The 13,189-nt window shown below is 44.8% G+C and overlaps 4 protein-coding genes and 2 non-coding genes across 6 annotated transcripts in view.

Annotated features, from left to right (window-relative positions):
• nad5 (NADH dehydrogenase subunit 5) lies at positions 1–3 on the top strand (one part of a trans-spliced gene, as the record gives it; the window's edge cuts it). Coding sequence (YP_006665974.1) covers positions 1–3 — 3 coding nt within the window.
• A 1,504-nt stretch (positions 4–1,507) lies between these two features.
• Positions 1,508–1,810, top strand: nad4L (NADH dehydrogenase subunit 4L). Its single transcript has one exon. It carries the CDS (start codon positions 1,508–1,510, stop codon positions 1,808–1,810), a length of 303 nt encoding a protein of 100 aa, YP_006665979.1.
• Positions 1,811–2,043: 233 nt separating this feature from the next.
• On the top strand, positions 2,044–2,622 carry atp4 (ATP synthase subunit 4). Its single transcript has one exon. The coding sequence runs from the start codon at positions 2,044–2,046 to the stop codon at positions 2,620–2,622; it is 579 nt and encodes a 192-aa protein (YP_006665978.1).
• Positions 2,623–5,360: 2,738 nt separating this feature from the next.
• On the top strand, positions 5,361–5,433 carry trnM. The gene has a single exon. It is a non-coding gene; the product is annotated as a tRNA-Met (tRNA).
• A 2,836-nt stretch (positions 5,434–8,269) lies between these two features.
• On the top strand, positions 8,270–9,553 carry atp6 (ATP synthase subunit 6). The gene has a single exon. The coding sequence runs from the start codon at positions 8,270–8,272 to the stop codon at positions 9,551–9,553; it is 1,284 nt and encodes a 427-aa protein (YP_006665977.1).
• A 1,890-nt stretch (positions 9,554–11,443) lies between these two features.
• Positions 11,444–11,515, bottom strand: trnQ. The gene has a single exon. It is a non-coding gene; the product is annotated as a tRNA-Gln (tRNA).
• Positions 11,516–13,189: the final 1,674 nt, after the last annotated feature.

The following is a 13,189-nucleotide window of genomic DNA, read 5'->3' as shown; positions in this document are numbered from 1 at the left end:
GTAGGGCGGCCGGCCTACTACGGGCACCCGCCTGTAGGGATTAGTGCGTGAGACCGCGATCCACAAACTGACGCATGGGACTCACCCTTTACTTGAGAATAAAGAGGGGAAAGATAGCATGTCCCAAGAGCGAGGCGAGTTTTGGAACCCTACAGCGAGAGGGACGCCTCGCGAGCCGGGCTTCCAGAGATGAGGCCTTTTGGCGAAGCCAAGTTTCTTTCGGGCCACCAAACCCTGCAACTGATGAGAAAGAAGGCCCTATGGGGTAAAGGGAAAAGCGTGTACGTTGTCACACTCCCTGCCTTCCAAAGGTGCCTAGAGGACGGGCCAGACGCAGCAGAGCGACAACCCGGGAGCAGATTCCCCACCGGCAGGGGGACAGGAGACGGCCATCTCAAGGCACATCACGACCTACAGGTAAGACCGGCGAGACCAGGGAAGGCAACCCGATTGGGAGTCAGAGGATCCATAGTACCTGCAGCCCCACGGACTTAATATTCCTCATTTTAGAAAGCGGAGGGAAGGGATCTCTTTTCTGCAACGGAAAAAAAACGGAGCAGATTTGACTCGGCACAACCTAACGATACATTCAATACCAATGATCTGTGCCTAGAATGCGTTGCTAGATCTCTGTTCTAAAAAGCTATACAGGCAACAAGAAAGTTGACCGGGGGCGGGTCTTCCCTTTCATTACTTATTTCACGACGAGGGAACCGCGCCCGCATCAGTCGAAGTGGTGCCCTCCTCTAAGAAAGAAGGTTTCAGTCTCATTCAACCAACTCTCTTTTTGAAGCAGATAGTTCACGAGATAATTGAGTAAGTTAAGATAGATGTCACAATTTGAACCAAAGGCCTTTTTAGTGATTAGTCTGCTAGTTTCTTTGATCTTAGTCGGTGTTAATTATTCCTTTTTTTTTTTTTCTCAAGTCAACCCGGAAGGAGAAAAGACCCTAATTTTTCTCTTATCCATCGTCTTCTTGGTAGCAAGTTTTTTGTCTTTGTTGTTAGTCACCAACTTATTTACCCAGAAATAGATAAGGGGGATTTAGTAAATCCACTTCAGGTGCTGGCCCAGCTGTCGTGTCTATTGGTTCTCTTTAGCGGCTCAAGAGCCGCTTACGCAGGCGCCAGCACCGGCTGAAGTTGCCCATCCTGTTCCTAACCAATCTCCTCTTGGGGGGGGGACGGGGGAAATCGCTAGATCCCTCATGGGATCAAAAACAACCTATCACCGAAGTTCCACCTATTCAAAAAAATGGTGCCTGAACCAACGGGAAGCTCTTCTTCGCAGGGTCAGGGCTGCCGCGCCGCAGCAGTGGGGCCTACGGTCGGACAGGTGGGACGTGTCTGTTGTGAGGCTTGCGGGGAAGCTTGCCTGGATATCGCCCGTGCCTGTTGTCAGGAATGCGCGCGTGTCTCCCTAACCTAAATATCAAGGACTTCAGGTGTTCGGTCGAGCTTGTCATCTAATAACATTTGAATTTCTCTTAGATTACACGTTCCCGAAATGGATCCTATCAAATATTTCACATTTTCTATGATTATTTCTATTTTAGGTATTCGGGGAATCCTCCTTAATAGACGAAATATTCCTATTATGTCAATGCCAATTGAATCAATGTTATTAGCTGTGAATTCGAACTTTTTGGTATTTTCCGTTTCTTCGGATGATATGATGGGTCAAGTATTTGCTTCATTGGTTCCAACGGTGGCAGCTGCGGAATCCGCTATTGGGTTAGCCATTTTCGTTATAACTTTCCGAGTCCGAGGGACTATTGCTGTAGAATTTATTAATAGCATTCAAGGTTAACCATTCCTCTCCTTTCAGTCGAGACTTCTCCTGGTGGACCTTACAGTCGAGTCACTTTGTACCTCTTCTCAAATTAGGAAAATACGAAGTTCGAGGAACGCCTTTCGTTCTCTTTTTTCTTGGTCGGCAGGGTCAGGGCCTTTCTCGCTGGGCGAGCGCATCCGATTCAAAAGTCCTTTCCTAAACCACTTCCCGTTCAGTTGCTGAAAAAGAAATGGGGATAAGCTTTCTAAATGAGATTGAGTTCGACGAATATGGATGCTAGAAAGATGTTATTTGCTGCTATTCTATCTATTTGTGCATTAAGTTCGAAGAAGATCTCAATCTATAATGAAGAAATGATAGTAGCTCTTTGTTTTATAGGCTTTATCATATTCAGTCGTAAGAGTTTAGGTACGACTTTCAAAGTGACTCTCGACGGGAGAATCCAGGCTATTCAGGAAGAATCGCAGCAATTCCCCAATCCTAACGAAGTAGTTCCTCCGGAATCCAATGAACAACAACGATTACTTAGGATCAGCTTGCGAATTTGTGGCACCGTAGTAGAATCATTACCAATGGCACGCTGTGCGCCTAAGTGCGAAAAGACAGTGCAAGCTTTGTTATGCCGAAACCTAAATGTTAAGTCAGCAACACTTACAAATGCCACTTCTTCCCGTCGCATCCGTTTTCAGGACGATCTAGTCACAAAGTTTTACACCTTAGTGGGTAATCAATTTGCCTACTCTTCTATCTCGAAAGCAGAAAGAGTAGAATTCATTCGAGAGAGCTTGGTGGTCTTAAGAATGGTTCGGGGGGGGGGTTTCTCTTAAGAATAAAGAAGAGGAATTGAATCTAATTGATGTTCATGCTCTCAGAAGAGCGGATCCAATACCAAGACTACTTCTTTCTCAGGAAGTGCAGCAAGTACTTGAGGAATTTTGGGATATCATGCCCCACGAATTAGTTGCCAAGTGCGCCCTAGTAGGGCAGTCTACCACAAGATCGAGTTGGAGCCTGGAGCCAAACCCCCAACTATTTAGACTGGGGCTGGGTTAAGCGGATGGCCCCCCAACTAGCATCTATTAGTTAAGGGGATTGGTTGAACTCAGGAATCAATTTCAGGAACTCATGGAGGCCTATTTTGATTCCAGCCTCCAAGGCAGTTTTTCCCTATATTGATTGCTGCTGGGAAAAGGTTGGGGAGCCCCTTTCCAGAAAAAGCGGGAGCCTTGTGCATTGATTATCGGGCGCTCAACAAGGTAACCTAACTATCAAAAACAAGTATCCACTTTTATTGCAGACTTCTTCGCCCGCGCGAGATACTTCTCGAAGTTGGATCTACGGCGGGATACTACCAGGTGCGTATCGCGGAAGGAGACGAGCCAAAGACGACCTGTGTGACAAGCAAGCAACCTTACTAATAAAGGGGCCCTTTCTTGCTCGTTAGCGCCCCCCTACCCCTATTATATTAGTTAGCCCTCCTTCCTTTACTCTTGGTACCTAGACACTTTGAATCAAGGCTACGCCCCAGGTCCCTTAGTTCAAGCTCCATCCCACATCCATTTGCCCAAACGACGAATAAGCTGCGAAAGAATGAGCTCCTGTCGCAATTGAAGAAGAATATGCTGCTAGTCTTTTAGCCACAGACGCTCTTGAGTCAATCTCAGCTGTGGTCCTATCAGCTCAACCAGTTGCCGGTCTTGTTTGCGTAGTAAATGGTTTTGGCGGAATACGGTGTTTGAGAGTAAGCTGCTATTCCAAAATCTGGTCTGTCTGTAAGCAATTACCTTTCCTGGCTTGCTTTAGTCGGTGACTCTATGCCCTCTGCTTTTCAGTCGAGTTGCTAAAGCACCTCTCCTTTCAGTCGAGTTGCTAAAGCACCTCTCGCCAAGACGTCTTTTCCAGTGTCGATCATCTTGCTTTCCCGAATTCGTTAGATTGCCGCCAGTTCCAGGATTGGGAGAACATAGGATTGGTAGTTGGGCTCTGCTCGCTTGGTTGGTCATTCCCTTCTGTCTTGGTTGATGGATAGGTGAGCGCATGCGGTTACTTCCGAACGAACCGGTCGATGGCAAGCTTTAGCTTAGCTGGCTAGCGGAACAGAAGATGGGTTAATGGGCTCTTAAGGCTTGGGATTTGATCCACTCGATAGGAAACGATCCTCAAAGAAGACACCTCTCCCGCTTCTGTGACTCAGCTTCATCGTACAAGGGACTTTTAGCTCATCATTCCACTTCGACTGGTAGGGGTTTTCTATTAGTGCACTTCGGTGGGAATAAGTCTTCCTCTTTTCTTTCGGAAGGAGAAAAAGATGCTTCATTTGGTTCCCTCGGATCGGTAAATCCGAATTCGTGACCCAAACTCTATCTAGTTTAGTTACATCAAAGGCGGCTGCCGAATAAAAGGGGAAACTTTGCCTGCCAGATTGCCTTCGGTAACCCTAACCCAGTTATCAAAAGAAGGCGCCAGTTCGGCTTTCAAGAGAGGGGAGCGAGCTACACATAGTGAAGCGAGTATTCGATGAACACGAAGGCTTTGATGAAAGGAAGATTTACATTTAAAGTAGGTAAAGTAGGGCGCTTAGGCTGGCTGAAAACAGATAAAGGAGACATGTGCTTGGACGAGTTCCTCCGAGGAACGCCTTAGCGGGGTCTACTTTCTTTTGTTGACGCAGATTGGGCAGGTTGTCCTGACACTCGGCGCTCTACCTCTGGCTATGCTATTTTTCTTGGTCCCAATCTTATTTCATGGCGCGCCAAGAAAGAACCTACAGTCTCTCGTTCTAGTGCTGAGTCTGAATACCGCTCGCTTGCCTTTGCTGTTGCTGAGTCTCACTGGATTACTCAGCAACTTCGCGAGCTTTGTCTCTTTCTTCCTCACCCTGTTCAGATCTATTGTGATAACATCAGAAAACTTATATGACTGCCAATCCTGTTCATCATGCTCGCTCGAAACATATTGAAATTGACTACCATTTTGTACGGGAAAAGGTTGTCAAAGGTGACATTATTGTGCAATATATTCCCACATCCGAGCAACTTGCTGATATCTTCACGAAGGGCCTCCCCTCTGCCCAATTTCACTACCTTCGCTCCAATCTTCGCATCCTTCCACCTTGCTCCGATTGAGGGGGAGTCTTAGTGTATCTAGGTTATACTGTTAATTGTGTCGTATGTATTAGCCCAAGGGCTTAATTGTAATTTGACTTGAAGAGATCATCTATATAAATAGACATCTGATGCCCTAATTAGGGCTAAGCACTGAAATTTGTCCTAAACCAATTTCAGAAACATTTTGTTATGGTGGGGAGTGAAAACACCAATGCAGCAGAGAACGACCGTATTAATCGGAATCTACTTATATTAAGACAGACGACCGAGAAAGAAAAGAAAGGCTCCACGTTCTCCAAGTGCTTAATCTTAGCGTGCTAGCCGCTGCTTCATTTCGTTTTCGTATAGTGAGAACGCTTTCTCTTTCTTAGCGCTCCGCCCCCTTGTATAGTAAGGGGAACTCTGGTTGCGCGGCTTTCTCTTATAGGGGTCTATTTTCTCTGACTTGACTCAGCTTGACCTACTTGACTCAGCGGTTAGAGTATCGCTTTCATACGGCGAGAGTCATTGGTTCAAATCCAATAGTAGGTAAAACCGGCCGAAACCCCTGCTTTTTCCAGCATGACAGCAAGCACGGACTGGCAGCAAGGATGAAACTGAATGACCAAGCTTCCACTTGTGGCCTTCTTCGACCGCCTTGACACCTTACTTAATATCAAGGCAGCCCACATACATGAAGAGAAGAATTGGGTTTAGCGGTAATGGCATAAGCCAAAGCTAGATCACCGGAGTTTAGGCAAATGGGTACGAGAGAAAAAGGTTTTGAAATGCATCTTCCGAAACCAGATAATCAACCGAAGGAGATTCCCCTGCAAAAAGGAGATGGCTCTAGTTTCATACTAATCTTCGATCTTCGAGATTCCCCCACGGAGCGGTAAGGCATCCCAAGGAGCGAAGCGGCTCAAAGGATTGGCAATGAAGCTCAGTCTGGTCTGAGGGGATGGGCTAGGCTACTCTCCCCATACATAGGAAGAGGGGGAAGTCAAGTACCTAGATCCAAGATCACGATATCCGCTTTGGTGGTAATATCCGGCATAAAAGAAAGCACCAAAGCAAACAAAGTCGATTCTTTGTTGAGTCAACTGGCAACCTTTTAAGGGAACCCCTTTAGTAGCCAGCCCAGAAGCTTCGATTTGTCAAAGCTGCGCTAAAAGCCTTGAATTCTAAAGTGTAAGGTCGATAAAAGAATAAGAAAGACCATAGAAGAACTAGGCGCCATTCAATCCCAGCTATCCTTTTTCCAGTTCAATGAAAGGCTCGCAGAGCAGAAGAGTATATTATCAAATTGGATGAGTTGAACGGATACAGAAAAGGATGATGGAGACCACAATATCAAAGACTTCCACGCTACACTCATAGAAAGAAGGGCAAGGAAGACTATCAGTATCAGGAGAATAAAGGATGAGAGTGGAACTATACTTACTGTGGAAGCCTACATCAAAAGAAAAGACAGGCGGAACTCTACTTTATTAATCTAGTGGGCACAGCTAGCAGAGTGGAGGGCGGCCTCTATAATAGGTTAGGCTTCTTTCTTCTGGGAATTGGCAGTTGCTTTAGCAGCTGTGCATATCTTAACTAGTGGGCTTAGTCCGAAAAGAATATTGCCTGCTCTTCGTAGAGCAACTATGTCACTTCTGTCTATTAGTGAAAGGCTAAGGCTCCATCCATCCGAACTTTCGAATGATTCCTCTATCAAAGTTATGAAATCAGTTTGTTAGAGAAAGCTAGGTTTCCCTAAGGAAGGGTTTTCTCGCTCAGTGTCATCGTTCCGGTGATCACCTTCAGGCAGGATACTGAAGTGGAATGGATTGCATTTCAATCTTGCCTATGATGTTGATTATTTTCCCCAGCGTATGTGGTCTTGAAGAGCCTTTCCCGGGTCTGAGTTATTGTTCAAGAAGGATTGTCTTGATAAGAAGACAGTAACAACTCTTCAAGTTTTGTGCAGATTTTGTGTTTGGTCTAACACATGGTGGGTTTGTTGGAACAAAATTTGTTGTCAGTTTACAGGAAATCTGGGAGAACAAGGAACTCTTGTCTCAGGTGGCGTAAACAGGGTTACTGGTGATTCTCATAGAGGATTGGAGAAGTCTGAAACTGGTGTTGAAGTGGCTGACTCAGAGGTTGATTCATCGAGATCTTGTGGGTTTGGCAGATTGTCATCTTCCCATGGAAAGAACAAGAAGGGAGACTCGACCTGCACAGAAGTTTGAAGAAAACAGTGGGGTAGTTCATGCTCTTACAACATAAGAGGAAGGAAGACTCTTGGAACCAATGGTTTATTGTGAAGCCATATGAGTTGCGTTTTGGGAATAAGGTAAACAAGCAAAGAAAGAAGTATTTCTTGGTTGTTTATGTGGTGTGAAATATTGCAAGATGTGGTTGATGGAAGCAGGTATGTGTCATAAGTTCTGGCACTGTGTGTTCTAGGAAGAAACCATGTGTAAGGATCTTTTACAGTAAAGCAAGGTATTGATCAAAGTGACAGTGGTTGAGGGTGACCTTGTGAAAAAATGGTTTGGTGTGCCCTTTCCTATGGTGTCTCTTCTGTGTTAGCTAGTATAAGTCTTGGTGCTTTTGTTTTAGTAAGGTCAATAGGAGTTAGCTGGTAGGGCAATCTCTCGTGCAATCAGAATAATCCTTGAACCTTCCACTCGGAGTTTCTTCTTTCTTCAATGCTTTGGATTGAAAGCCTTAGCTTAATACGGATTCATACTCCCGGCAGGATGTCGAAAGAGCTAGTTAAACGGTGGTTTTGGCCCCCTGCTGCAAAGCTAGGATCCCAAAGATAGGCATTGTTCGCCTTGCGCTTGGACCTGCAAGGAGGAATAGATAACCTAAGTCTTATCTTATAGGGGGCCTCGCAATCATAATCAGTTGAGGGGAGGGAATGAAATGAATCTGAAGCAGCAGATAGCCACACCACAGGATAATCCATTCCTACCTTAGAAAAGGGAAGGCGTGAGGGTAAGGTAAAGTTGAATACTACTAAAAAAGCTGGTGAAAGACCTTGGTGAAAATCCTCGGGTATCGACGGAATCCCATTCGTTTGAAACTAATACTTATCCCCCCCTTCCAAATTGATCATATCTGACTATTGAGGAGAGCTTATCGATTGACAGAATAATACGTATATAAGAAGAAGGCCGCTTTGTGGAGTGAGCTTTCTCTCTAACCTACAACTCTTACTAAACTAAACAAAGTTCAATCTCATAAGAGAAGAAATCTCTATGCCCCCTGTTCTTGGTTTTCTCCCATGCTTTTGTTGGTCAACAACCAACCACAACTTTCTATAGTTCTTCACTACTCCTAGAGGCTTTCCTAATGAAGCTGTCTGGAGGGATTTGTTGAAATCAATTAATCCAAAATGCGACGAATCTTTCAATTTGATGAAACTAGCCTTAATTCAAGTTCCAGTGATACATATTCTAGAACTGCGAGTCAATCCACGACGACTATTAACGATTATAGTTTGAAATCAAGTTCCAGTGATCCATATTCTAGAACTGCGAGTCAATCCACTAACTTTTCTAGTGGTCAAGCGTCCGGTTCTCAGGATGCTTATGCTAGTGGTCAAGCGTCCGGTTCTCAGGATGCTTATGCTAGTGGTCAAGCGTCCGGTACTCAGCATGCTTATGCTAGTGGGATTTTTGAAGATCATCCAGGTCTGAATCCTACCGATGAGCGTGTAGTAGAGCTGCAATGTATGATACGCGAGAATTTTGAGGTATTGACGTGCGATCCTCAAAGGGCCTTGAATCTCGCAGAGGCTTCACATGGAGAAAGCAACAATATCCCTTTTTTGGAGTACCTTTTAGATGATTTGACCCAAAACGGAGTATCCGGGGAATCCTTTCGAGAAGCTCTTGATCAAGTGGGACAGGCGGCGGCCTCCCCACTTGACCAATTTGAGATTGTCCCATTGATTCCTATGAATATCGGAAACTTCTATTTCTCATTCACAAATCCATCTTTGTTCATGCTGCTAACTCTGAGTTTTTTCCTACTTCTGATTCATTTTATTACTAAAAAGGGAGGAGGAAACTTAGTCCCAAATGCTTGGCAATCCTTGGTAGAGCTTCTTTATGATTTCGTGCTGAACCTGGTAAAGGAACAAATAGGTGGTCTTTCCGGAAATGTGAAACAAATGTTTTTCCCTTGCATCTTGGTCACTTTTCTTTTTTTGTTATTTTGTAATCTTCAGGGTATGATACCTTATAGCTTCACAGTGACAAGTCATTTTCTCATTACTTTGGCTCTCTCATTTTCTATTTTTATTGGCATTACTATAGTGGGATTTCAAAGACATGGGCTTCATTTTTTCAGCTTTTTATTACCCGCAGGAGTCCCACTGCCGTTAGCACCTTTTTTAGTACTCCTTGAGCTAATTTCTTATTGTTTTCGCGCATTAAGCTTAGGAATACGTTTATTTGCTAATATGATGGCCGGTCATAGTTTAGTAAAGATTTTAAGTGGGTTCGCTTGGACTATGCTATGTATGAATGAGATTTTCTATTTTATAGGGGCTCTTGGTCCTTTATTTATAGTTCTTGCATTAACCGGTCTGGAATTAGGTGTAGCTATATTACAAGCTTATGTTTTTACGATCTTAATCTGTATTTACTTGAATGATGCTATAAATCTCCATTAAAGTTCTTCTTTCTTTTATTTAGATTTATAATTGAACAAAAGCGAGGGATGAGAGTAGTGTTATTTAGAGCAGTTACACAGCCCCTCTCCTTGCAGTCGAGTGACTTCGCCCCTGAATGTCTTAGATAGCTGTAAGTGAAAGAAGGGTACTAAGTAGCTGGGAATGCGGCTAGCTAGTACTTACTTGTTTGTACTCCCCAGAAGCTCCAAGCCTTAACTACAATCTTCTTCGGTGCTCTTTTTTTCTTTTTAGAAAGCTTACCGGGGCTTGAGAGTCTTTATATTTATAAATGGATACACGGGCTAGACCTTCTTCTTTTCATTCTTGGTCTTATTGTTTTCGTTGAGAATGAGAAGTCATAGAAAAAAGGTCTTAGTCCTAACTCGCACAGAGAAGGATTCTAAAAAGCAAAAGAAGCGTGAGTCAAATTAATTGATATGGAGTTGATTTCCGAGGGAGGGAAAGGCAAGTAGTCAGAAGCAGGAAGCATAGGAAGCAGCAGTAAAAGCAGTCCGAAAAGCAGTGAAGGATGGCAAGGGGAGAATAAAGACTATGAATGAATGTTGAATGGGAACTGGGAGCTCCTGAGTGATTCTGCTTCACTAAAGGGTCAGAAACTCGATATCAGTGTTTCATTGTCGCGGTCCGGGATCCCCCGAATCATTCCCAAGATCCATCGTCATAGAATGAAGATGCGGGGTGATAGTTTGACTATCTTGTCAAACTCTATCTCTCTTGGATTTTTAACAAAGGAAAGCCCCCTACCCTAATGCCATTTGATTGATTAAAGTTCCGTGCTGAGGCGTTCCTCGGCATCGTCGTCGAGCTGCCGAGAGAGATCCTCTATAAGTCAGTCTCTCTACGTAACCCCAATCGGGAGCTCTCAACTAACATCCATCTTACCATACCAATCAATCTGATAACAGCTCACCGGAAAACCTTCCGGAAAGCCTAACCAGACTGAGAAAGGCATAGGTTTTGATTCCTGGAGAGAGAGCGACAAGAATGAAACCAGTGACGATTGGTTTTTGGGTTAATGTTACAAGGCTGACAGGAATACCTCCGGTAACCAGCCCCTCTTAGTCTCAGATAGGTCTGAATGTTATCACACCCTATTTGTTTGCTTCATCGCCGGCATTAGAGCCACAGCGAACCGACCTACTGCTATCACTAAACTAGACAAAATTACGTAGTAATTCTTCGGGCACTACACAGTATTGAGGTTCCGGCTGAGTTCCACCAATGGACGCCCCAGTTAGCTGATCTACGACCACCCTAGTGTTGCGCAGTATGCGTATTGGTTGATCTCTTGAAGGATATGCCCAATCGTATTTGGCTGGGGATGGGAAAGTTTGGGCGCTGGCAACGAATCATTTACGAAAATCCCCCGATCTAAATCCTTCTTGTCGTATGAGAGGCTACAGCCTAGATGAATGCAACGCCAAACCTGTTTTAAATAAAGGCAAAGAACCTGTTAATTAGCACGGAACTACAACAATCCACAATGGTTTCTTCCAAGTCAACTCAGAAGTTGTTACTCACTCATCAAACCAAGAAAGCGTGTATAAGCTCATCAAACCAAGAAAGCGAGTATAAGCTCATCAAACCAAGAAAGCTAGGCTCTTTCTTTGTTGCAGTTGGGCAAGCTTATCTGTTTCAAGCAAACTAGGAGGAAACTGTTATCAAACAGAGAGGGGTGGGCGTTCTTCTTAGCAAGAATTATTGCAGTAGGATAATGGCTAGGAGGATTTGAAAGGCATTATGGCATTAAGATTTCCAAGGCTTAGCTCAGGGACTGCTGTCAGCCGCTTCCCCTCATCAACTAATTAATGAGAGCTTCCCCTGTAGTCGTCAGCTCGTTCTTGACAGATCCGATCGGGTGTTCATAATCTGGAGTAAAAGGATTCGAACCTTTGCATGCCGGTACCAAAAACCGGTGCCTTACCACTTGGCTATACTCCATACGGCCTCTGAGTTTTGGACGGTAAGGGGGGAGGGGGAAGGGATAAGCAGGGCGGGGTTGCGCGAGCCATGCAAGAACGCGGGAATATAGCAAGTAAGCAGCAAGGTTCCCGGGAAACGACGTTCCCTTTGTAAGGTAGGCCTTTTGATAACTAATTAGAGTTGACATGAAATGGATCACGGGAAAAGACGTATCCGATGAATGAATGATTCAATCCCTTCCCACTCACACGGGTTCTTCTATTGAAGGGCTTCCCCTTCTTCTATGTGAGGTGGGGAAGGTCAGAGCGGAACCTAGATAGAACGCGGAGCGCCGGCCCCTTAGCCGATACAGTTACCATGCTTACCAGCTCTTACCATTGCCGCTTCTAGATGGGAGGTAGGCGAAGGTAGCTTGCTCGAGGAACGCCTAGGCTACCTCCACTCCACATGTTATTCGCGAAGAAAAGGGAGGAACCCGGTTCTTTGCTTAGTAGAGCTACCGGCCGGCGTACGACGACCGCTTCTTGTTCTCGCCCAGCCGCTTCTTTTGATTTGATTATTATTTGAAATCCTAGACTAAAGAAGAAGCTCCAGAATCCGCGCGGGGCAAAATCTGCAGCAGGAGAAGAAAGAGGGTCCAGGTCAATTTGATAATGAAGCGAAGGTCCCCCTTACTCCCTATTCCCTCTTAAAGCTTTATAAAGCTGGGCGGTTGGTTAAGAACTACTGACTGTAAACCATAGATAGCAGTTACAGTCACTCAATTGAAATGTTCGCCTTTGGAATGAAGATGGATGAGCAGGGGAGTTTTCACTCCTACGTGGTATTCTCTTCCAACAAGGGTTACGACTAAAACACCGCTTACTTTTCAAAGACAAACTGCTCCTAAACCAAGCCTGAACACGTTTCCAGTTGTTGATCGACGCGTGTCGTGATCACCAGCATAGTCGGCGTCACAATAGCCAACTATCTTACACTGTTCTCCTTTCTTATACAGAAGACCATAGTCAAGGAGGAACCCCTTTCATGTACCTCAATATTCGTCGAAAGTGAGGTTTCTTTGGATTTTGCATGAATCGACTAACCACTCCAACTGCATATGCGATGTAGGGCCTTGTCAGGGTTAGCGCTTGTGCTAAGCGATAAGAATTCGTTCTGGAATGCCGGCGCGGACTGAAGGATGATGTTTATTAGCCAGACAAATCCTTAATTCGAAAGACGACAATCAAAGCATCACGACTCGTGGAGCATTCATTCCTAAAAGGTGTAAACCTGTGAGATCGGTAGACAACCCGTAAAAGGAAGCCGCTAGGCATCAAGCCCTATTATCTTACACCTAGGGAGGGTGGCCGTTGTTGAGTTTTTCTCAATTAGAGTCGCAAGGAGTTTGCTGCTCGTTGGTAGTGGAATGCTGACTAACCGTCCCCCTATGATGAGAAAAAGCTTTCCGAGTGGACGAGGACCGATCTTCTCTTTCTTTAGTCTTGCTCGTCTTATGGCATTAGCCTTTGCGGATTCCTTAATCCGCGGGACAGCTGTCTCGGCACATGTCAATCCTTATGTCCCCAGCGAGCAGGTCAAGGTACTCTATGTTGCTGCTTGCCTTTATCTTCCAGTCTGCCAAGCAAGCTTGTTTATTCTATGTTATTGATAAATCGCTATTTCCCCCAAACCGCTAGTTTTCATACGACT

The sequence above is a fragment of the mitochondrial genome of Raphanus sativus, assembly GCF_000801105.2.
Source record: "Raphanus sativus mitochondrion, complete genome".
In the NCBI taxonomy this organism is placed as follows: domain Eukaryota; kingdom Viridiplantae; phylum Streptophyta; class Magnoliopsida; order Brassicales; family Brassicaceae; genus Raphanus; species Raphanus sativus.
Note: the sequence above shows the minus strand (reverse complement) of the source record. Positions and strands in the feature narration are given on the sequence as shown.